Source organism: Hordeum vulgare, chromosome 2H, assembly GCF_904849725.1.
Source record: "Hordeum vulgare subsp. vulgare chromosome 2H, MorexV3_pseudomolecules_assembly, whole genome shotgun sequence".
NCBI classification, from domain to species: Eukaryota; Viridiplantae; Streptophyta; class Magnoliopsida; order Poales; family Poaceae; genus Hordeum; species Hordeum vulgare.
The window spans coordinates 550,496,546-550,521,282 of NC_058519.1; the positions used below are offsets into that span (position 1 = coordinate 550,496,546).

A 24,737-nucleotide genomic window follows, 5' to 3' on the forward strand; every position below is an offset into this window, starting at 1 on the left:
AGACGGATCGTGGGACGACGATGATTTGAATCACGAAGACGTCCCACTACATCAACCCTGTTTTTTAACGCTTCCCGCTTAGCGATCTACAAGAGTATGTAGATCCGATCTCCCTCTCGTAGATGATCATCACCATGATAGGTCTTAGTGTGCGTAGGAAATTTTTTGTTTCCCATGCAACGTTCCCCAACATCACTTTCACATACAACGAATGGAATACAAATTATGATCGTACTTATCGGTTCAATATTAACGGTCATGACTATCACACAAATAGTTCGAACATTTTTAAAATGAACCATCATGTACTTATAATGTTCATGAATTTATAAGTGTGTGTATATCACAAAATTGTTTATATATTCACTACAAAAAGATAGTATAGTATGATGGTAAGTACGGTCCGAGAAAATTCAAAACAAAACAAAAATATGCTGCAATCAGGAAGGTGCTAACTATGTCCACTGTTTGTCGCCTTTTATAACAACCACTAAGACTGTGATAGTTTGAAGTGCAATTTTTAAGTAGCATATGAATAAACTGCACTGCGATGAAGTATTTAGAATAAACTACACTCCCGGCCTCCAAAGTGTCACTTAGTTTAAGCATTTCTTATCCCAATCACTGAATTTTTTGCAAACTGCAAATGTAGCAAGGATAGTTGGCCTAAGTTATATTGCTCAAATAATTCAAACAACAGACAATTCAGAAACATACGTGCATTTCTCAAATGGGTGAACACCAAGCCCTGAAGCAAATAACACACTGATGCAGCGCTCATCACAATTGACATGGCAATAAGAAAAGAAGGGTAGGTCCCAACTATTGCCGCCTAACCAGTTAGAGCCTCCTAAACTCAAGTAAGCTCATCACAAAGACTATGCAAGTCAAATCGAAAAGCAACTAAGCACATGTAAGTAAATACCAATCCAGATAGATAAGAGGGCTAATTGGAAGTTGCATACGAGATACGACAATCCATCGGTATGCATACTTCAGCCGGGCTTTGGAGTAAGAGCAGCATGTAGAAGGGGGAGAAACTCTAACCTACTCTCAAGGACATCGTGGAAACAGCACTCGGCATGAACAAATTGCTCCTCCTCGATCGCCTTGCACCCCTTGTCAAACAGCTCATTTGTTTTTTTCCCCTCCCATTCTAACTCCTCTTCCTCGGCCTCCTCTTCCCATCCATCCTCCTCATCCTTCTCTATCAATTTCTCCTTCTCATCGCCCACATCCTCACTTGTGTTTGGCAACAGCAGATCATGATGTTCGCCTTGGGTCATCTCAACGTTCTCTGAGGTTACGCCCCCAGCTAGATCTGAAAATATACATTATACTCCCTCCGTCCTAAAATAACTGTCTCAAGCTTAGTACAAATTTGTATTAGAGCTAGTACAAAGTTAAGACACTTATTTTGGGACGGAGGGAGTATATGACATTGCTATATCTAATTTCACAAAAGTCATTCTTGTGTACCATCGCCTAAACTTCATGTAGCTAACTGAAGTACTCCCCCCGTAAAGAAATATAAGAGCGTTTAGGATCTAAACGCTCTTATATTTCTTTACGGAGGGAGTATTACTTATTTTTGTTAAGCGATTCACAAGTCATAGGAAAGCAACAGGTTTGACGATGCTAGTACCTGGAGTGTAGAACCTCATGTAGGGAATGACTTCAGTGCCGCTGGATACCTTCTTGACTCGGCCTGAATTAATCTCAACTGTGAAGGTGCCAAGATCTGTCCCCACGAAAAAGACATCAACCCCATTGGCGCAGCTGACCAAAAATCTGGGGCGAGAGGGTAGCAAGTTCTGCAGGTCAACCACTCTGCGTATTGCACATTTCACGGCCCCGTCTGTGCCAGCCTCCATCGACCATAGTTGGAGCGTGGACTCGTGCAGATTGGCACATCCCAGCACACCGTCCTCCGTTGGCATAAGGATATACCCGGAGTTCCAACTGTGCATGGCTGGCCAGTGAATCATCGATAGTTCCTGGCTGAACAAGTCATACCGCAGGACAACATTTTCCTCAGTGCACAAGAAATAGACTGCATCTCCCACAAACGCATTGGGCCGACAGAGCCAGACGTGCAGGGGCAAGTCAGGGTGCTCACAAGACGTCACGGGGCTCCAGGCACGGGACTCGGAAGAGTAGACGCAAGCTTGTGCAATCCCATCGTCATCGGTGCCCACGTAGACCACACGGAAGGGGTCGCCAGGGCAGTCGAGGTGGTCGCAGCCATCGGCGGCGCAGAGCACCGCCGCCGAACAGTCCGGGACGGTTGGATAGTCCACGAATTCCGGCAAGGACAGCCGCCACTGGCGGTGGCCGACGGGGTCCCACACGATGAGGCAGAGGGGTTCGCCGTCCGGGCCGAGAGTGTTTGAGAGGACGAGGCCATGGCGAGCGTCGAGAACGAAGAGGCTGCACTTGCCGGGGTGGATCGGGAAGAACGGGGAGGTGGGGGACAAGGGAGAAAACAAGCACATTACCGTCTCGTCGTTCTCGAAGAACCCCAGCAAGGGAGGCGTGCCGTGGAACTCGCGGTAGAGGCGGGAGAAGGCGGGGCTGGCGAGGCGGCTGCGCCAGGGCTTGCACGCGAGGGAGGCGCGGAAGAGGCACCCGGGGTCGTCCGGCGGGAGGCGGAGGAGGATCTCCTCGTGGAGCTCGTCCGGCAGCGTCGCCGGCGGCGGCGGCATGGCGGGCGGAGGCGTGGGCTGTGGCCGGAAGGCAAGGACCAACTGCTGCTGGGTCTGCGTTCGTGGGCCATTTCACAGGCTCGGAGGGTTGGGCTCAACCAGCTCGGCGTGGGGCGTGGGGCGTGGGGATTTCTGACAAAGTGGGACCGGGGAGGCAGCGAGACTGGGACTGGTGCATAGTGGAGGAGCTGATTTCTTTCTCCAAGCGGGCAGTGGCAATGGCGTGCTACGCCGCTCTGCTGCACCAGCCGCCCGCCTCGCCGTCCCCGTGCACCTCAGGCCGCGCCGGATCCTGCCGCGTCCGGCCGCCCCCGCTCCACCGGCGCCGAGCCCCTCCCCTGTCCACCCGCGCCCGGATCTCCCCGCGCTGCTCCTACGCCGCAGCTGGAGGGAGCGCCGGAGCGGGCGCCGAGGAGCAGCCCGCGGCGGCGCTACGGAGAGTGCTGGAGACGCCGGGCGCCCACCAGGCGCCCGCTTGCTACGACGCGCTCAGCGCCCGCCTCGTCGAGCGCGCCGGGTTCAGGGCCTGCTTCACGAGCGGTACGTGTTCGCGCTTTTGCTTCTGCAGGAATTCGTCTCACTCCTATCATAGATTCATAGTAGTATATAGTGTACCATACTTCCAATTCCTGAACATCGCAACGGGTGCTTGCTGTGTCACCATGTTTCTGTCATTCTGTGAGACTGAATTGTGAGTGTTATACCTATACTGCCTTGTACACCACATATGCCATGAAGATGATGAAACCTTAGACTGGCGTTAGAATTTGCTCTTGTACTGGTCTATGTTGGCTAGGTTTCTGTTGAGGGCACATTAATCAAGTGGCATTGCACATCTCGGATCACCACAAGTTTGTTCTTCACTTGGTACAGTCAAGGTCACTCGGACAGAACTTGAAAATGGAACCAGAGAGTAGTAGTTGCTATGTAAAAGGAGATCTACAAGATTTCAATCCTGAAAAAATTAACGGCGTTTTGTCTTTCAGGATTCTCAATATCTGCTGCAAGGCTTGGATTGCCAGATGTTGGTCTCATCTCCTATGGCGAAATGATAGATCAAGGGCGTCTAATCACTGAAGCCGTATCTATACCTGTCATTGGTGATGCCGATAATGGTTATGGAAACTGTATGAATGTCAAGAGGACAGTGAAAGGATTTATCAATGCTGGTTTTGCTGGAATTATTCTTGAGGATCAGGTATTTTGATACTATGCCAATGTTGTGCTGTTTACTGAATTCTCAAGCTGTTTTGCTTCTATAACATATTTTATGTGCACAAACTATTGCATCACTGAACTTGAGTGCTTCATAAGAACCTAATATGATTTTACATATCCTGGTTGTGCATTCAGTTTCATGTTAACTATAATTTTGAATAACAACCCATGCTACTGCCCTAATAAGTCTCTGGCCTGGACCCTGGCTGATATCTCACATTCTTAGTATAAAATAATTCATATTCTAGCAATCAAGGATCATTTATCCTGATTTTGAACTATGCACTTAAACCATGTAATCACTCCATTTCCATTGCATTTTGTAGATATAGTTCTGTTCCTTATTATAAAACGACTGACGTTATTTTTATGATAAACCTTCTTATTCCCTTTGGATAAGTTCCTTCTTTAGTGATATGATGCATATAGTATTCTGAAGGTGTCACCAAAAGCATGTGGACATACACAAGGAAGGAAAGTTGTCTCGAGAGAGGAAGCAATTATGCACATAAAGGCCGCTGTAGATGCCAGGAAGGAGAGTGGCTCTGACATTGTTATTGTGGCAAGGACAGATTCTCGTCAAGCTTTGTCTCTTGATGAAGCGTTATGGAGAGCACGAGCTTTTGCTGATGCTGGAGCAGATGTTCTATTCATTGATGCCCTTGCCTCAAGGGAAGAAATGATGGCGTTTTGTGCAGTTTCACCTGGAGTTCCAAAAATGGTTAGATCCACTCTATGCAGTAGTGCTTTTCCGAACTATTTCTGACACCATGGAAGAGTTATGTCCTCAGCATGCTTCATGCTTCTTTCTGCAGGCCAACATGTTAGAAGGTGGTGGTAAAACTCCTATACTGAGCCCTCTTGAACTGGAAGAAATTGGTTACAAAATCATAGCCTACCCATTATCGCTAATTGGGGTAACAATGCGTGCAATGGAGGTTTGTTATTTATACCTTGTACATGCTTCAAGTGCTTGTGTTGTATTTCTACACCAACTTAAGAGAGAGAGAAAAGGCTGGGAAACCAACACATGTGTTACTTATTTCATCACTAACAGGAGTAGTTGTGTCGTAAGGGATCATGCACATGAATTTCTGGTAGAATTTTTGGGCAAAGTGAAAAGAATATTGTGTGCATACTCACATATAGGCGTATAGATAGTCATGTATGTACTGCCCTTTATGTCTGTGAACTGGTGCTGTATGCTTGTTCCATTTGGTGATACATAATGTGGTTTCAATCTTCTGCGTCAACTGGTAGTAATTGTGTATTTGTTCAATTTGGTACCACGCGAATGGTACATGTCCGCTGTCAATCATTAACTGTATAAGACACCCTGGTCTGCAGGACGCTCTTGTTGCTATAAAAGGTGGTCGTATACCTCCTCCAAGTAGTTTGCCATCATTTGAGGAGATCAAGGATACACTAGGGTTTAACCGCTATTATGAAGAGGAAAAGCGATATGTTGCGTCACCAGCTCAATCATCCTTTGGGAGTGGTGAGCATATTCTCTTGTAAAACTATGTTGAATATGAATGGTTTTTCTTATCCTGCTACAACAAAATTATAGGTAATTATGATTATACAAGCGGAGCAAGCGGTGCAGGAGACACCAAGTTGAGGACTGACAAACCACAAGAACCTATTATTGACATATTGCCACAGCTCTATGATCCTGGTTCCGCTGGAGGCAGAGGTCCTTCAAGTGGGATGTGGTCCCGCACACTTCGATTAAAGATTACAGGAAGAGACGGGGTCCAGAAAATTGATGCTAGGATACCTGTAAGAACCCATTTAACAGCCTAATTTCAATTCAATGTATAGAACTAGTTGTCTTGGAACTTTTGAAATTGACACAGAACTCAAGTAAACGTCTCATGATAGTAGTTTTTCACTGGTAGTAGTATCTATGCAAATGTTCTATAATTATTCCTGCTTTCTCTGCAACAGGCTGGATTCTTAGAAGGGATGACAAAAGTTATACCAGGTTTGTACTTGTATTCTTGTTATTAGGAGGAACATGAATCTGTAACTACATTTGTACTTTGGAGATAGAAAGAAAAGGATTTTTGGTCTGTGTATGTTTCTTTCATAGATCATCTGCCTTGGCACTCTGCAGGCCTGGCTGGAACTAATATCATGGAAAGGCTTCGGAATGCGCCTATGGATTCGGACAACCCCCAGAATGGGCAGATACTGCTTGATTTTGAGGACGGCATGGGAGATAGGATCCAGGTGTTCATCGCGTGATGTATTGTTCATTGCTGTCGTCCCAGCATCCGATACTCAGATGAGCGTCTTGTTTTGTTGAGTGGTAGAAGCAAATGGTTGCTAATTGGTAGTAGTTGGTAGGCCCTTGCTGCCTACATCCCGTTATGTAAACTCCGCATCATACTGTTACTGCATGCATCCAGAACTAGTCTTCCTGGAACCTTCCTTGTCTCATGGATGCAGAAGTTGAATTCAAATAAAGCAAGTGTCGGTGAATACTCACAACATATGTCATAGGTAGGCTAAAGTCGGTGAGAACCGAAGTGGCAACGGAGGGCTCTGGGGACGAGGTTGGTACAAGCATGAAACGCACGATGTACCCAGGTTCAGGGCTTTCCGTAGAGATAATACCCCTAGTCCTGCCGGAGTGTATGATGTATATGGATGAATTACAAGGTTGCTCCTGGAGCTGTGTTGAGGAGGAAGAGGGGAGCAGCCGGCTCGTCTCTGCCTCTCTCTATATGGTTGGTGAGTGTGGTATGTTGTTCGACCGACCCTCTGCATGGAGGTATGTTGTTCGACCGACCCTCTGCATGGAGGGTGACCGGAGGGTTTTATAGACGAACCCACCGGCCTACAATATGGATAAAGGGTACAAGAGTGGGACCCGGCTGGCAGCCTCGCCGGTCGGCCAGGGGGCCCATGAGGGTCTTGTCTTGTCGCTTGAGGGGCCCGCCGGCTGCGAGGTCCCGTCTGGCTGTGGGACCCGCCGGCTAGCCAATGAAGCTCTCGCGTAAGGTTGACGCCGAGCACGCGCGGTACGTTCGGCGTCGTCCAGCGAGATTCGTCATGGGCAGATAGGACGGTCGCCTCCACTGTTCCCACGCCGAGTGCAGTAATGGAGTGGGAGTTTGACGGTCCGACACTATGCTGGGTGATGGATCAGAGCCGGAGTAGGCCAGCGGCGTGGCCGCCGACGCTCGTACATGCCAGACACTCCGATCCAGTACCTTTGCTGACGCGTAGCCACCTTTAATCGTAGAGTCTCGTCATGACCTACGACCTTATGTGACTTGAGGTCCCCGGCCGGCTAGCCGGCTTGGACACGGCCGCCTCGCTCCTAGCCTCCTGGCTTGGTCAGGGCGGTCAAGAAGAGGTAGTCGTCTCACCTCTAGCCGGCAGGGGTTGTCTGGCCGGCCAGAGAGTTGTCCGCCTCGTCCTCCAGCCGGTAGGTGCAGTCTAGCCGGCCAGAGGACTTGGGCCTTGGGGAATTATACTTGGTCATTCCTTTTGGGTAGGAGATGAAGGAGCAGGCTTGATGAGCCTACCCCGGGGTTATCCCCCGACAACAAGTTATGAAAAAAGTATTCATCTATGCTACAAGGAAACAAGTAGGACACTGAGCATTACTACATAACTTGTTTCCTTGTGTAGTGCTGAGAGGGACGCCATGGAGAGGGATTGGGGAGTAGATGACAGGGCCAGCGGTGGCTGAGAGGAGGTGGAGAAGGATCAACTTGGGGAAGAAGAGAAATGGAGGACAGAATAGTTTCATTCCATATCTGGGCCACATCTTCCCTCTGATGCTGTCACCCTCTTGTAGCGTTTCAGCTGTTGTCGCCCTCTTGCCGTCGTCAGGCTGTACAGCAACACTGACTTGTAACGTCAAGCGCCACCTGAACTAGCTTATGGCAAAGCTGGTACTGTTGGAAACTTGTGCTAGACTGTACCATGACCTTCCCAAGTAGGAGAGGAGGCTCCTAGCTTTCTTTTGAGCAAACTTAGGTCATGTTTAGAACCACTCAGATTATATAATTCAGTTTTAATAATCTATTTTGTCTTCAAATAAAACAAATTATTATATAGATCATAAAAACTAGATAGACAGATTATTAAAAACTCATAATCTACTCTATCCTAATGACCCATTACCCTTGTAAAGCTCGAGATAATTACATTCCTGTCACCTCCTCTTTTAAAATAAAAAGAGGACAGACAGGTCATTATGCAATGTAAAACATGAATTACAGTTTATATAATCTAGCCTTCAAACATGCTCACCTAGATTATTTTTATAAATCAAATTATATAATCTATCTTCATAATCCAGATTATCATAATCTATTATGGTTCCAAATAGGGCCTTAATGACGACACAACTATTATTTGAGAAAAAGGCATGTAACGCATGTTTTGATATGAGTAAAAAAAATGAAGCCAGTAATGTCGGACAGCAATGTCACTCTTCACTCATATTAATAGCAAAACTTTCGGCAAGTCATAACCGCATAAGAGGCATGTAACCAAGCTCTCAATAGTAGCCAAACACGGAAAACAGGTGCCTGCCAATCATAGGCAGAGAGACCAGGCAGATGGAGCCTAACAACCAGTGCAAAAACGCAACTCACCAAAGTTCAACCATGGAGGACAAAACAATCTATAGCATCATTGAGACCGCAAACTGACTTCTAAACTAAGAGATAATGCCGTCGCTCAGAGACAGCCCAGCAAGCTGGCTGGTAGGGGCGTTAGGGTTCTGCTGCTGAGCCACGTTGCGGAGAACATCCATCGCCTCGGCAACCTTGGACTTGAGAGCCTCTGGAGACTCGAGCAGATGCAGCACCTCCGTCTGGTCCATCTCCAGAAGCATACCCGTCACCTTTGCAGCTTGTTGGTGTTCCAGCTTCTCAACAAGTGGATACAGGCTTTCCCCAAGTATCTGGATGGAAGAGATTATTTGCATCATCAGAAAACTGACAGTACAAATGGACACAGCATAGCATGGGCATAGTATAGCCAAACAATCATACTAGCATTGATAGTAATGGATAGATTTAAACACCAGATACAGTTAGGAGATGATTCATTCAGACATACCGTTCTTTGTTGCTCTGGAGTAGCATTTGCAAGGGCAGATGTGAGAGTTCCAATTGGAGGAGCAGGTGACACGCCAGCATCTCGCACAGGGAAGCTTCCCATATCATATGGCTGAACCATACCTCCAACACCAACCCCAGGCATCTGTTGAACCTCAGCCATGTGACGAGGTCCAGGTGGGTAGCGGTAGACACGTCCCCTTGGAACCATCTGTTAAACAACAGTGATATGTCACTGTACTTTCACTAGTCTTTATGGCAAAAATCACTTAGCCACATACATAATTCCAGCACAACAAGGAATTCAACAATAAGATGAGTGGCGCATGTTCTTAGCAAAGAGGTGAAACAGTGGCGCATTATACATCTTAGCAAAGAGGGAAAAACCGATTTACTTTTGCCATGAGAAATATCAACCTAACAGCCTCCAATAATTGATAGCAAGAAATCTTAAGACACGAGAATGCATTGTAGCAAACCTGTTGCTGAAATGGCTGGGGAGTTTGCTGTCCCTGAGCAGACCCAGGACCAGAGCGCCTCATACCTGGGCGCGGTCCCTGCTGACCTGGTTGGACAACTGGAACAAAGTAATTTGGCATATGGGCACCACCCCCAGGCCTCATTCCTGGAACAAGCTGTTGCTGGAAACCGTACCCAGGCTACAAAAATAGTAAAAATTAATAAAAATTAAAATGCCGGCAGGAAGCATGCAGTATATAATAACATAATGGACAAAAATGACTACAATTTTTCAACCAAAATGCCATGACGAACAAGGCATGACAACAAAAATGTACACTGTGAGCATGCAGTAACTACAGATGAACTAATCCAATGGTATTGACAAGTGAACACATATTTATTTACACACCACATAGCTACATTTACTTTAACTCCAGAGTATGTTCCCAACCAAACACACAAACATCAAAAACAAATTGGACACTGAACACTGATGCTGATTCACACGTATAAATTTGGTATTACCATTACCCTAGAAGAACATTTCCATTGACCCCACATTTTCAACTTATAGACAGCACAAGCTACTGGTACCTTAACTTGTACAGATGGGAAAATGTTGCTTTTCCTTTTTCACATCAGGAAAACCTGAATGTAACACAAAGTTCAAAATGAAACTAATATGGCTTACAACAAGTACCTGAGGGGGCATCATAGCAGGTGGAGCTTGCCCATAGAAGAGTTGCTGCCCAAGAGTAGGCATAGGAGGGTACATGGGGAGTCGAGGAGTCATAGAAGGGGTCATTGGTACAGGGCGCATCTGAGAGAATTGAGCCTGAATAATATGGAATTTGTTACCATCGGAATTTTTACAATGGATGATCAGAAATAAATCAACAGTACTAACTTGCATAGATTTCACTAAAGTACAGAAGCAGATTTCAATCAAGTTCAATAAGATAAAATATCAAGAGCGTAATTTAAATTTACGGTGCAGACTATGAAAGTTCCATTTTTCATGCACATCCTCATGTATTGCATCAACAATGTGAACCTTTAAAAGTAACTGAAGGTTAAGGTGAACATCTTATCTAGAAATACAAATGACCTGTCTTCTCTATCATAACATCCAAATCCAATTTATTCCATGTGATAAAAAGCAGCAATGAACATGGCATAAGCGTACTGTTATTTTTCCTATCTACAGTGGTCACTATCAATAGGTACTAATTTGACATTACTATGAAAGAAACTCAGGTTATTCGAGAACAGTACCTGTAACATTGCTTTTCTTTCTTCTTTACGCTGTGCAAATGCAACATATAATGGCTTTCCAGATATCATTTTGCCATTCATTTCAGTGAGCTGTGCAACCAAAGAACAAGTAACTCAAACCATTTCGTGAATCAGAACAATTGATACAGCGATATTCGGGAAACAAACTTACAGCCTGAGATGCTTCCTCACGGGTGGAAAATGAAACAAAGCCAGAACCCTTGCTAACACCGTTTTGATCACGCATAATCTATTAAATAAATTTGGTCAGCTATGATCATACATCATGAAGCAAGAGAACAGAAGTATGATTGCAGAACATGAAAGCACCTTGCATGACGTAATTTTGCCGAAGTTGGAGAATAGCTCACGTAGCTGATCATCTGTAATGCCATCATCCAAATTCTTCAAGTACAAGTTCTGTCCTTGATATTTATCAGCTGCATCTTTCATGCTTTGCTCAAATCTTCTCTTCAAGTCCATCTCCCTTTCAGATTTCTTCTGAGCTCTACCAACATACCACTCTTTGTCATTGATTTTCTTCCCATTAAGTTCCTCAACAGCACGAGCAGCATCATCTGGGCTCTCAAAATTGACGAAGCCGAAGCACCTTGATTTACCATCCATGCCAATCATTACAACAGCACTTGTAATAGTTCCATACTCACTGAATACTTTGATTAGATCCTCTTTTGTAGTAGACTCAGATAAATTCTTCACAAAGACATTGTTAAATTTTGCCTTGTCAGAAGAATTATCCCTCTCTTGCTTGCGGAGAAAAGGTCCGACATAGACAGGCTTATCGTTGATAAGCATACCATTTAGGCTTTTCATTGCAGACTGCGCAGACTCTTCTTTCTCATACTGGACAAATCCAAAGCCTTTGGATTGGCCAATATCATCCATGGCAACCTTGCATGAGAGAATTGCTCCAAATGCAGAGAAGGTGTCATGAAGCGTCTTGTTGTCAATTGTCTTGTCAAGGTTCTGGAAAAAGAAAGTTCATAATTAAAACGTCAGGGACAAGTCCAGAGAAAAAGTGATTAATTTAGAGTGGCAATGGAAATTGAAAGATGAGACAATATACCTTGATAAAGATATTTGCAGATCCACTTCTGCGGCTGCTTGGGTCACGGTTCGAATACATAACACGAATGGGCTTGTTGTTCAGTGGAGCAAAGTTCAGCGCTTCCATTGCTCTTGCAGCTGTCGAACAGAACTAATTAGTCAAGCAGCATAATATACTCCAGATGTTAACTACAATAATACTAGCATAGTAACAAAACAGCAACTGAATAACAACAATGCTGACAGATGATGTAGTTTCATGAGGCTTAAAGCATTGTTTTTTTTTTAATCAAAAAACATGTATTCCATATTTAATTACCAGTTATCTACCGCATGCAACATATGCACATACCTAGATACACAAAATGTGCACGCGGAATTTACCATGCTAACAATGAAGGCCACTGAGTGTTTCTACTCTATCTATGTAACAGCTAGTCCAAATAATAATTTATAGTAACAGCTGAAGGCCAGCTAATAGCCTACAACTCCTAATCAATTAGGGAGACATGCCAATTTTTCCTATACAGCACAGAGATGACCCTAAAGCCCACATACCTAAAACACAGCAAACAAACAACATGGCAATTATTAAATTATAAAAACGAATGCCATGACTCTGCAGTATATTATATACCACCAATGAGACTCATTTATCAATAAAAGTAATGGATTGGCATCATTCTAGGCATTCAACATACAACATGATAGGTTCAAGGAGCGCTGACATCCTTTTCAATAACAGAAACACAATAAATCCAAGTTGCATTGCAAGAAACAGATTTGCATCAGCCGAATTGTACATAGATAATTTTCCCTGGCATAATCGCTTCGATTACCTACTCAATTGCAAACAAAACAAATCCATATATCCGACTAATTCAACCACAGATGTTTACTAGATGAGATTGGATCTATTTTAACCCCAAAAAAAAAAAAAACTCCGACCGTCCGACCACACCGCAATTCAACAACATCGAGGGTCACGTGACCGCAAATCGCGCAGAGATGGATAGCAGAGAGGGTTGGGGAGGGGAGGGGATCGCCGTACCATCCATGGGGTTGCTGTAGTTGACGTAGGCGTAGCCGAGGGAGCGGCGCGAGTTGACGTCCCTGCAGACGCGGACCGAGACGACCTGGCCGGCCTGGCTGAAGAGCTCGTAGAGCTGCGAGTCGGTGACGTTGGCCTCGAGGTCGCCGACGTAGAGCGACGTGGTCGGGAGCGGCTGCTGCGCGGCCCCTCCCGCGTGCGCGGGCACGGGCACGGGCACAACCGCCGCCGCGCCGCCGTTCGCCACCGCCGCCTGCGCTGCCATCGCGGTTCCTCCTCCTTTTTCGATTTTTCCTCCCCGGAGAATCGGCGCTAAACCCTTATCTCCTCCCCTCTCGATCGATATATAGCGAGGAGGAGCGGAGCGGATCCCGCCGGGGCCTCGCGGTGGGGATTGGCTTTTTTTCTTTTTCCGTTTTGCGAGTTTTTTTTGGGGGTATTTTTTTTGGTTGCGGGATACAGGAGGAGCGAGGAGGGGAGGGGCCGTAGGCGGAGAACACGCGGGGGCACGACTCTCTCAACCGGGGGCGACGCCGGGCGGGGGAGAAGGTGGTTATATGGGCGCACCTGCGCCGCTGCGTCGCGTGCTCCTCTCCTCTGTTAGGGTTTGTTCGGCGGGGGTGTGGCGTGGGCGTGGGCGTGGGCGCGGCGTTGGTGCGCCAGCGGGGACGGGTGCTGGGGTTGGGATGGTGGTCGCTCCTGGACCGGGTCTACGGTGAGGGTCGAGAGGGGTGGTTCTGGACAGTTGTCTGCGTACGGGCGGATTCGCCAGCGCCAGCAGGGTCTGGGTTGTTGTGCGGGGTGGGCTGGATGGGTCTGGGCCGGGGGCTCGCGGGCTTTTGGGGTGGAGCCCGCCCGGTGTGCTGCTGCTGCGAGAGAGAATGGCGCCGCGTTTGATGGGGTCTCGAGCGGCCTTCACCGCTCGATTTGGGTTGGGCTGACCGGATCGTCAGCCAGGTCCGTGTGCTCCTACGTGATGACTGCTGGCTTCATCACGTGGATTGCAAGCCTTCCCCTGGGAAAAAAACGTGGATGGGAACCCTCATCAAACGATTGTGGATTACAATATAAAATTATAAAATTAAAATATAATCACATGGATTGGAGGGAAGTTATATGTGGTTTTAATTGTGAATTATATAGCGATTAATTCAAGCAATCTCAGCTCCAACATCTTACCAATCATGGCATCTCGGTCACCGAAGTAACGATGCCCCACGCATTTACGCTAATTCTTTCTAATAATAGTAAGTATCAATGAGTGCTACAAAATTAACTAAACCTATATCATACATAAGCAATTCTAAGAGCGTTTTTTATTTCCGTTATAGTTAGCGTAATGCCATTTTCTAACATTTAGTGAATCATGAACTACATAGGTATGCTGGAAAATAAGGAGCAAGTCTTGTTTTCAACATGCTTTTCCTTCTGACCACGTAAGTCTCACATTCACCTTATGCTCTGTACTAGATTGTGGGTGGTTCTACGAAAAAAATAATAAAGGAGTATCTGCGAGACTCTCCTCGTGAGGCAAACGATGCCTTTCAATGGACACATGGTTGAAACCAGTGGCAAATCTAATGGGGGCCTTTAACAGGCTCAAGCCCCCCCCCCCCTCCAGCCCTACAAATTTACTGCTAGCCCAGCCCAATACTTATTTGCATGACCCAGACAGCCCAGCCCTCCCTTCATTTTTCTCTAGATTCACCACTGCTTGAAACCCTGTTATCCGAAGTCTATGTTGACAATGTCTGGGATATGTTGGATGCTTTGTTGTGGACTTGTTAATAGAGACGTTTCGGTGTTTTTTATCTCCCGTAGGTAGTGTTTCAGCATCCTTTAGGTATGGCTATATATCTAGGGATGTAAGTTTCTTTAGATATGGATATATGTCAGGTTTATGCATATGTGTTGCGTAGTGTAATGGATGATGTGTTTTATCCTAGATTTCATTTTGGTAATGCAAATGGGGGTCGTGTGGCCCCTTTTCTCGAGAAAAAAAATGCATATGTAGGCTATGAGTATTCGACACATATATTGTATATGGCAATACTAATATTAAATAAATAAATAAACTTAGGACTGGCATTAATGGCTTGCCAATGTGGCATTGTTGCATGGTTGAACGAATGCAAAAAAATGTAATTCGCAATTGGCATGTGTAAGTGTGTAAGTGGCATGGTTGCATGCTTAGAAAAAAAAAATAGAAAGTAGGGTGCATAAAAAATTGTAACTTATGATTTATGATTTCACATGCATGAGTGTTGGTGTGGCATGTATGTGTGCTTTAGAAAAAATAGGTAGTGGATTGCAAATGGTTAGGGATAGAGGATTAATTGTGATGGGATAGCAAACCAACATGTGGTTGGATGGTTAGAGGAATAGTAGTATTCTTAACCCACCAGGGTTTAAGTCATGATGCTTGCATTATTCCTGAATTTATTTCAGGATTTCCGACGATATGCTTTCAGTGGGAGGAGTCGTTTCCGTCAACGACTATGCGTCTTCGTAAATCTCAAGATGATATGCCGGTTCAATCTCCCGGAGATGTTCATAGAGATAGGGTGTGCGTGTGTGCGTTTATAGGGGTAAGTGTATGCGTATGTATATGAACGCTTGCGTTTGAACTGTGTTAGAAAGAACTATGATGAGATAAAATGTTGATGACATGGCAAACCAAGCATTACTGATTGATGCAAGCGTGCACGCACTAGGAAAACTAGGCCTATAAGGGTTCCTTTTTATGTTTTTTCAGGTAAACAAATACCCCTACCGTTTGAGCGTCACATTATGTGCCCTTGTCTATCTGCGCGTGTGCATTGCACCCTACGGAAGAGTACTTTTGTTTTTTATATTTGTTTGACTACGCATTTTGCACTGTCCAATTGAGGTGATTGTTCCATAATTTTTGGGTTTGTTCTGTTCCACACGCCTCTGCATGGACCATGCATGTCGCTGCTCCAATTCACCTGCCCCTTCCGGATTTCCTATGTTGGTTCTGCTCCACAAGCCCCCGCGTGTGCCATGCATGTCGTCACGTTTGCCTCACATGTCATTCACCTTCAAAGCCAAGCAAACCGATGGACACGTTGCCTTCTAGACTTTTGTGGTGGGCTTCGTGTTTGTTTTTCTTTCCTTTGGTTGCCTATAAGTACTTGTTGTTGTTTGCTTGGTGTTCCTTCACGGCCCTCTTGTTTGGTTTCGTCTTTGTTATGGTTCGTGTAGGTTGCCGTGGGGCTCAACACGACGGGGTTGCGCGCGAGCGAGGCATCGAGGGGCTCGCCGTCGGGAAGCACGGTGGACGACGCATTCGGGTGCGTGCCTATCTACAGCTCCGTGTAGGGTCGGTCAGGGTCGATGTCCATGGCAGGTCGGCAAGGTCAGCAGCTGATAGGCGCGCGATGAGTGATTTGCGGACGCATCGGCCCCATGCATATGGTTGCATGTAGAAGTGCAACCTTGGCAACGGCGGTGGTAGGTCGATGGGCAGGGGAGATGGCTCGGCCGTAGGCTTGTCGCATAGCGGGGAAGCTCTCGGTGGCGCCAGTGAGGAGGGAGCCCCATGCTCTACTCCTCTTCTTCGGTTGGTGCCTTAGATGGAGGGTTGTCTGTCTAGTTTTTTTAACGTGGCTTCTTAGGACCCGATTCGTTAAGAAGGTTAAGGAGAATTGTCGAGTTGATTAATAGAAAATTGGGCTAAAACTGTCACAACATGCCCGCCAAAACAGGACATCGTGAGCGACCTGGCAACCCACACAAGAGCGCACACACGTTGTCAAGAAAAAAACGCCGTCGAGGTTGTAATATGGTGCCATTGTTGAGGCGGGAAGGGGTAAGGGACGGAAGGAGTGGCGTCTAGGGTTCTACCCCGAGACGCATGGAGTCGGCGTGATAGTTGCAATTTGGAAAGCCCTTTTGCATTGACGATGCGTTGTATGCAGAAGTGCGTGGGATATTCTTCTATGTGTGGCGTAGGTTCAATCCTACTAAATTGCTAATTGCACACATTGCTCGGGATTAAATTAATTGTAACCATTAGATTTTATTCCGTGGGGCTAATCTAACGGTGGTAATTAGGTCGGGTACATCTACGGGTGGCTTTAAGAAAGTTTTAGTTTGCTTGTTTAATAGTAGTATAGATTTGGTTACCCAGAGCATATTGATGTGGTGGGGTTTTGAATCCATAAAGTGAAGAGCAAGCTTGATGGATACATCTGAAGATGACATACAATATGGTCTTCCCGTGTTTGGTTTGTTTTAATACTATCAATAAACAACACATTACGAAAGAACTTGTTGTTCTTTTAGATCAAGAGAATGCATATGATCGCATTGAACCCCAACATCCAGGGATAGAGATGCTAACTGAAAGGATGAAGATGAACATTGATAAAAGAGAAGATACCATGATAAGGATCACAATATGCACCATGATGAGGACTACCAGCATGACAGTTACCGAAACAGAGAGTATCACCATGAATGTTACCATGGTTCACAAAAAAGGAATTGTTCTCAATATTGTGAGTGAAGTACGTATTACCGAGGGACACTTTTGCATTTACTTTCTTTTAACCAATCACATCAAGTCGAATTCCCGAGGATTATTTCGTCACATTTGTTCTCACACCTGGACGTTCTATTGTACCATTGCAACGCACGGGCATGTTTACTACTTTATTCAAAGTCCACAACTCAATCATGAACTATTTGGTTTTTATTGTAGGTTCACATATGCTCCAAAAGATCACTAGGTAGTTGCACGTGCACATGATGATGTCAAAGTTTCTCATGCATCCGTAGAAAGTTCATAAGCTTAGCTGCATCTTTATCTTTCGGGATTTGAACTTGTTATTCATGCGCTTCAAAAACATTGGTTTGGGCAACACCATCACCCTCATCATCGACAATTATATTGTGAAAAATAACACAACATGTCATCAACTGCCATAAAGTTTCTGATTCCCACATCAATGCAGCTCCAAGAATAATTCCCCAACAATATTGAACCACTCTGAATGCCCTCTCCACATCCTTCAATTGCCGTGTGGTTCGGATATGGTCTTTACAAACGTCGCGCACTGAGGGTATATGCCATCGGCCAGATAGTTTTCCATGTTATGCTCACGACCATTAACGGTGTAGTTGCACGACGGTGATTTCCCATTGCAAAGCCACCTGAACACCGAAGATCGCTGAAGTGCGTTGATGTCGTTGTGAGAATCCGACATTCCAAAGAAAGCATGTCAAATCCATAAGTCATGTGATGCCACCATTTCTAGTATGATGGTGGCATCTTTGGTGTGACATTGATACATTCCCCGCAAAGGTTTGGGGCAGTTTTTCATTGCCAATGCATGCAATCAATTGATGTGAGAAATCCTGGAAACCCTTTGGCCTCTTTAATAGCCATCAACTTATCCATGTCATGCGCATTTGGTTCCGTCAGATACTCTACTTCAAATACCCACACCACGGCACGGGCAAACTTACTAGTAGTCTTCAGGCATGCGCTCTCCCCCATCCTGACCATCTCACCAACGACATGTGGGTAGTACCGAATGCAAGCATCCTTAGAGCAATCGTGGACTTCGGCTTAGCACAGAAATAAAGTCGAGCATAGTAATCCCTTGTGAGCTTGAAGTAGTCATCGTGTGCCTCCACTCCCTCCACAATGCGCAAAAAGCAATGGTTTCTACATCCAAAAACGGCGACGAACCCATTGATCATGCGAGAAAGTTGGGTTCGGAGGAAAGTAGTCCTTCTGCAGTAGTCGTGCTCCGGATACCTATCCCGATTGATCACTCTTCTCCCTTTAATTGAGCCCTTGAAGATGAGAATATGCTTCACTTGTCGTTTCATTTCCTCTTGCATGCTCATGAGCATGATCTTATCCACTTCTTTGCTCGAATTCGATGAGTCAAAGAACTCGTCTTGAATCATTTGATCAAGCTACGTCAGCCCATACTCCTTGTCCGATGAAGCATCAAAATTCATCATTTTTCCTTAAAAATACATAATAACTAGGTCGGACAATGTGTTGAACACATAGAGTGCAAGGGAGAACTCAGGAGTTGTCGGATGTACCTTGGTGGCGTCCAGGCCGATGCCGCCGTCCCCGGCACCGAGGACGGGAAACAAGAGTGTTGTGCCGGTGCTGAAGGCGCAGACGCTCGAAACGGCTGCGGAGCGCACACGTCGATGGAGCTACGATACACACATCACATGGGACGAAGAAGAGAGGACAGAGCAAATTGATCTAGTAGGTCGAGGGGATGGATTTGATGCAATCTGCGATGAAGTTGGGTCCGACGTGACGAACGCACCCGAATGCCCCATATCCACCCCATATTTATGTTGAATATGAAGGTGTCGGTCAGTCCGCATATTTAAGGCTTGTTTGAAACGTCTGTATGAAACATATTTTCATGAGTGGACGTCCATGCGGACATTTAAACCGTTTTTAGGACGTCTTGCTATAGATGCTCTCATGTCACTTTCTATCCGAGAGACTTCGTGGGTCGCCTCTTGTTTTTTTGGTCCTGATATTGCACACACGTATGGGGCGTTAAGGGGGTCTTGCTACAGGTACCGCGTGGTGTGTGAGCGAAACAGCCCACACGCGTGCATGTGGGTAAAACAACTAACGACCACAAATCCAGCCTCCTGCCCTCGCGACCCGCACATCCGGCCTGCCACCTCGCGGTTCCGCATGCCCCCCGCGTGACGGTTGTCATGGTTGTTGAACCATGGCAACTCCTGTTTAAATGTAGTTGCCTTCTCTGGACAATTGCAGTTGCCATGGTTGCTCAACTGCAGTCGCCATGTCTGAACAACTGCATTGCCCTGTAACACTAGAAAGACATGACAACCGACCCTCGTGTGGGCGTGTGGGCGCGCGAAGGCAGTTCCACCCTATTGCCATGTAACACTAAAAAATACATGGCAGCTGACAGGCGTGTGGGCGCGCGACTGCAGTTCTACTCGGTTGCCATGTGACACTGGAAGTAGTGGTTTTCGCAGACCATTTAGAATGAGGCTTCACTCCTCCTGGTTCAAAATTCTTTCGGGATGCCCTCAGCTTTTTCAACCTTCAACCCCAAGATTTAGGTCCCAATTCAGTCGGCAACTTATGCCACTTTCAGGCCTTTTGTGAAGTATACTTAGAAATAGAACCCACTGTTCCCTTATTTAGGGAATTCTTCTATTTAAACCGCCAAACAGAATGGACTGATGGCCCTAGCTTAGAACTCGGCGGAGTCACCATCCAGAGGCGGCATGAAATTGGCTCCCTTGCTGCCGCCTTACCCAGCCATCCGAAAAGCTGGGGGAAAACCTGGTTCTATTGAAGGAATACTACACCGGCTCAGGAAAATCCTTTATCGGGTTTCAGAGAAGGTCGTCTTCCAATGGACTTCCAACTCCCCGAGGCTCTGACTCAGGAAGAAAGAGCCGCCCACAAATTTGTTTGGCCACAACTGAGAGCTTTGAATTCTAACGGTTTGACTCAGATTGATTTAATCCGATGTTGGGTAGAATGGCGCATCATGCCCCTAAGCCGTCGTGATGGACTGATGTGTCATTATGACGGCGATTTAAACAATGCGTAGCGTTTCACCAACGTAATGCTTGACTCTGAAGAGGTCAACAGTCTTGTGAAGAAATTATGTGGTGAACCTAAAGAGGCTTGTTCCAAAATTGGTTTGAAACCGTTCTGCATCGCAAACTCGACTCCCGAGGTAGATAAATTCATCCTTTACTCGTCTTATTTGGTATTTTCCTTTTGCTCTCTTGTAGAACTAACTTCCCTTGTTGTAGAAAAATGCACCCTTCTAGAAATGTAGGCTTGTAAATCCACCTGTTAAAAGGGTCAAGACTCTCGCCAATAAGAAGAAGGCCAAATCAGGTGCGGGCGAGTCATCTGTCGTGGGCGAGTCACAACATATCGAAGAATTGTGTGAGGTAAATGTCCAGAGTGTCCCTTGGTTGTATCATATACTTGTTCTAATCATTTATCTTATTCTCAGGGGGGTGACGTCGAAAGTGGCGCTGAAGATGCTGAGGTAATTTCAATATCTTCTGACTCAAATATTTCTTTGAAAAGACCTCAAAAGCGCGTTTGTATGAAAGTCCCTATGAATCACCCAGATGCTCATTTGGATCCTAACTTCCTTTTGAAGAAGGCTTTGTATACTCCAAAACGCCACACCCGTAGATCATTAGGTGATCTTATGGCGGGTCTACCTGAAAAAACATTCGGCTGCAAGCGCCGCACTGAGGTACCTTCTCTTTCCTTATCAAGTATATTGTGAACTTGCTTAAACTCACCAAATTTTTCTATTGTAATAGGTGTCTCCTCCTTCATCTGGTGACTCAGCATCCTCAAAATTGCCACCCCTTGTTCGTCTCACAGGGTATGTTACTATTTGCTTTACGAACCCTTGTTTCAATAATTCATATGTCATTCACATGTCATTATATATGTCTTAACCTTCCATTTTTTAGGGCTCAAGCCAAGAAACGGAAAATTGGCGGGTCAGCCCCAAATATTGAAAAGCCTGAGGTCGAAGAAGCACATGCATGTGTCCATGATATTCCAGATGAACCCACTGGCGCTTATGTTGATCCTCCAGAAAGCAGTGCCATGGATAACATCCCTGATGTTGAAGTCAATCCGCCAAAAACTGATGATATGACCATGGATCCGAGTCAAAAAGAAAATCTCAACCTACGAAGTCCCCTGAAGTCATCCAAAGACGCCACAGGTGAAGAAGATGTTGTCATTATTGGAACGGGTCATACGACACCCGTCCGTAATGTGTTAGCTAAGCATACTGCCGAAGATGTCTCTACTAAGATGGTCAAAGGAAAATCTGCACTTGAACTCCCCAATATCGAGAAGCTGAATTTTGAAGAGCTGCATGCGGGATATTTAAACCGCCTTTCCGTGAGCCGATACTTTGAAGCTAGCCTAGTAAACATGATGAAGAAAAGAAATGAGGTATTTACTGAATAAATTCCCCCATATATCCCTTTGTAGCCCCCAAGGTGTCACGCCCAAGATGCGACCCTATCCTCAATTTGGCACGAAGGCCTCTTCAGGGATAGAAGCGCATCTCGTCGTGTCGCAAGAATGGATATCGTCACAAGTACATGTACTGAAAAGAAGAGATATATATAAAGAATTGGCTTACACTCGCCACATGCTACATCAGAGTCACAGCAGTACAGTACATAATCATCAAGAGTAAGAGCAGGGTCCGACTACGGACGAAAACAAACGAGAAAAATAAGAACGACGTCCATCCTTGCTATCCCAGGCTGCCGGCCTGGAACCCATCCTAGATCGATGAAGAAGAAGAAGAAGAAGCAACTCCAAATGAACAATCAACGCGCTCGCGTCAAGTAACCTTTACATGTGCCTGCAACTGGTGTTGTAGTAATGTGTGAGCCACAGGGGACTCAACAATCTCATTTCCAAAGGTATCAAGACTAGCAAAGCTTAATGGGTGAGATATGGTTAAGTGGTGACGTTGCAGCAGCGGCTAAGCATATATTTGGTGGCTAAACTTACGAGTACAAGAAATAAGAGGGGGAAGATCTACGCATAACGGGCGTGAACTACTGTTGATCAAATGAATGATCCTGAACACCTACCTACGTCAGACATAACCCCACCGTGTCCTCGATCGGAGAAGGAACTCACGAAAGAGACAATCACGGTTACGCACACAGTTGGCAAGTTTTATTTAAGTTAACTTCAAGTTATCTAGAACCAGTGTTAAACAAAGTTTCCACGTTGCCACATAACCGCGGGCACGACTTTCCGAAAGATTTAACCCTGCAGGGGTGCTCCAACTAGTCCATCACAAATTACCACAAGCCGCATAGAAATCCTCAATCACGAAGCTCGCGATCTCGCCGGATTCCCTAGTGGAAAACCTCAACTCTGAGATTACCCAAAGCATCACCGGAATCCCGATGCACAAGATTATCTCGTCAAAGGTAAAACTAATCCAGCAAGGCCGCCCGGCTTGTCGACGATCCCGATAGGAGCCGCGTATCTCGTTCTCAGGACACGACGGATAAGCACAGCATATGGTGGCCTGATAGAAATCTCCCGAATTGCCCCAGGTTGGCCCCGCAAACGGCTCTAGTTTTGGATCAGCACCAACAGCACTGGCCCCCTGTATTATGTAGAATTACTCCTCGGGTAGCGCTAACTCCCTATGCATTTCAAATTAACAGAATTATTATGTTGGGCAAATAGTACCAATGTTGGGCCTTGCCAGACCAGCTTTAATCTAAAACGAATTATCAAGGGGGTCCCCATAACAACCCCGATCGTGTTAGGAGCGCTCAATTATGGAACATAACACCGGTAGCTGAAACTAAGGGGGCAAAGGTGGAACAAAACACCAGGCTAGAAAGGCCGAGCCTTCCACCTTTTACCAAGTATATAGGTGCATTAAATTAAATAGCATTTAATAGGGTGATATAACAAGGAACCCATGTTTTCACATCGAAGCAACTGCACCTGCAACTAGCAACGCTATCAACAGGGTTAAGCAAGCAGTAACATAGCCAATCAGTGGTTTGCTAGGTCGAACAGGTTGAAGGTTATCATGGCATTGTTGAGAGGCTGATATTTAACAAGTGGTAGGCAACGAGACATAATTGATAGAAGCGATGAAACTAGCATGACAATGATAGTAATGGTATCTGGGGAAATGGTCATCTTGCCTGAGATCCCGCTTGGAAGAAGAATGCCTCCGTGAAGCAGACAAACCGACGTAGTCGAACGGGTCCTCACAATCCGACACGCTTGCGGAACTCTATCGAGACGAAGCAAACCGGAAACACAAATCAACACACAGAATTCATCACACGATGCACAACACAAATGATGCATGAGCAGCTGAACGCATGCAAGTCACGGCATGACAATTCACACAATCAAACACTACACGTTAAGTGAAGTTCAATATGCAACGAGTTGCATATTGACGAAACTCCACATATGAATTATTTAGTTCACTCCCGATTATTTACACGGCAATATTAATGTTGTCATACATGCAAGAGGTAAAGCGGAAATTAAACTACATATCTAGACACTTTAAATGAGGTCGGAAATGACATATAGCATCTCCGAGACGACCTGACATGTTAATTTACAATTCTGTCCAGATCTGAACTAACACATTTAATTAGTTGTTAAACAGCAAAACAAATAGGTTCACGTGATTCTACGCGTCGTTACAAGCAATTTACAGATAGAGAACATCTCCAACGGAGCTACGAATCAAAAGTTACAAGCACCGCAAGATATGATGGCATGAATGCAATATGTGTGCAACGGCGGTCACGAGCACCTCAAAACCTACAACCAGCAAGAGGAAATGAAACTACACAAGATTCTAAGCAAGTTTCATGTAGGACACGATCAAATCGGAGCTACGGTTAAACAACTACGAGCAAAACAAGAAATCACTACAATCTGCCAAAATCAGCCACATTGCATTTTCTACGCCCCACAACTACGAGCTACACAACTCCGCTAAACTCAAGCAAGGCATGGCACAAAAGAGGGCAAGAAGCACTACTACAAACAACTAACAACAACTAGCATGGCATCACGGAACACTAGGAAAAGAAGTCACAAAATGGCATCCCACACACTATTTCAGACCTAGTGAAAATTACACCTCATGAAAGTGCAGTTTTCGATCTGAAGGCATATTGACAGTAGCAAAAGCTATATCTACAGGACTCCAAATGGCATGAAAATTAACAGCATGCTAGAGAAACACAAGGGCTACAACTAACTCCATTGGACCAACCTCAAAAGAGCTACATATCAAAAGATAC

General features: G+C 45.6%; 3 protein-coding genes across 3 annotated transcripts; 1 reads left to right on the forward strand and 2 right to left on the reverse strand.

The window, feature by feature from the left end:
* Nucleotides 1-704: 704 nt before the first annotated feature.
* LOC123427182 lies at nucleotides 705-2,717 on the reverse strand. Its single transcript, XM_045111161.1, has 2 exons — nucleotides 1,646-2,717; nucleotides 705-1,321 (listed from the first exon to the last, which is right to left on the reverse strand). Exons 1-2 carry the CDS (start codon nucleotides 2,703-2,705, stop codon nucleotides 996-998), a joined length of 1,386 nt encoding a protein of 461 aa, XP_044967096.1. The 5' UTR covers nucleotides 2,706-2,717; the 3' UTR covers nucleotides 705-995.
* Nucleotides 2,718-2,868: 151 nt separating this feature from the next.
* LOC123427183 (2,3-dimethylmalate lyase-like) lies at nucleotides 2,869-6,416 on the forward strand. Its single transcript, XM_045111162.1, has 8 exons — nucleotides 2,869-3,245; nucleotides 3,692-3,903; nucleotides 4,363-4,644; nucleotides 4,739-4,861; nucleotides 5,271-5,421; nucleotides 5,494-5,705; nucleotides 5,874-5,910; nucleotides 6,043-6,416. Exons 1-8 carry the CDS (start codon nucleotides 2,924-2,926, stop codon nucleotides 6,171-6,173), a joined length of 1,470 nt encoding a protein of 489 aa, XP_044967097.1. The 5' UTR covers nucleotides 2,869-2,923; the 3' UTR covers nucleotides 6,174-6,416.
* A 1,944-nt stretch (nucleotides 6,417-8,360) lies between these two features.
* LOC123427184 (polyadenylate-binding protein 2-like) lies at nucleotides 8,361-13,393 on the reverse strand. Its single transcript, XM_045111163.1, has 9 exons — nucleotides 12,867-13,393; nucleotides 11,835-11,953; nucleotides 11,078-11,734; nucleotides 10,920-10,997; nucleotides 10,748-10,837; nucleotides 10,173-10,307; nucleotides 9,490-9,669; nucleotides 9,012-9,221; nucleotides 8,361-8,853 (listed from the first exon to the last, which is right to left on the reverse strand). The coding sequence occupies exons 1-9, from the start codon at nucleotides 13,129-13,131 to the stop codon at nucleotides 8,608-8,610; spliced, it is 1,980 nt and encodes a 659-aa protein (XP_044967098.1). The 5' UTR covers nucleotides 13,132-13,393; the 3' UTR covers nucleotides 8,361-8,607.
* Between the last annotated feature and the right edge of the window lie 11,344 nt (nucleotides 13,394-24,737).

Excerpts from the sequence above, each read along its gene's own strand:
- LOC123427182 (XM_045111161.1), bottom strand. The coding sequence starts at position 2,705 with ATGCCGCCGCCGCCGGCGACGCTGCCGGACGAGCTCCACGAGGAGATC. Across the intron at positions 1,322-1,645 it reads CATGAGGTTCTACACTCCAG|ATCTAGCTGGGGGCGTAACC; the intron begins GTACTAGCATCG and ends GTATATTTTCAG.
- LOC123427183 (XM_045111162.1), top strand. The coding sequence starts at position 2,924 with ATGGCGTGCTACGCCGCTCTGCTGCACCAGCCGCCCGCCTCGCCGTCC. Across the intron at positions 5,706-5,873 it reads AAATTGATGCTAGGATACCT|GCTGGATTCTTAGAAGGGAT; the intron begins GTAAGAACCCAT and ends TCTCTGCAACAG. Across the intron at positions 5,911-6,042 it reads GATGACAAAAGTTATACCAG|GCCTGGCTGGAACTAATATC; the intron begins GTTTGTACTTGT and ends GGCACTCTGCAG.
- LOC123427184 (XM_045111163.1), bottom strand. The coding sequence starts at position 13,131 with ATGGCAGCGCAGGCGGCGGTGGCGAACGGCGGCGCGGCGGCGGTTGTG. Across the intron at positions 11,735-11,834 it reads CTGCAAATATCTTTATCAAG|AACCTTGACAAGACAATTGA; the intron begins GTATATTGTCTC and ends TTCTTTTTCCAG. Across the intron at positions 9,670-10,172 it reads CTGCTATGATGCCCCCTCAG|CCTGGGTACGGTTTCCAGCA; the intron begins GTACTTGTTGTA and ends CTATTTTTGTAG.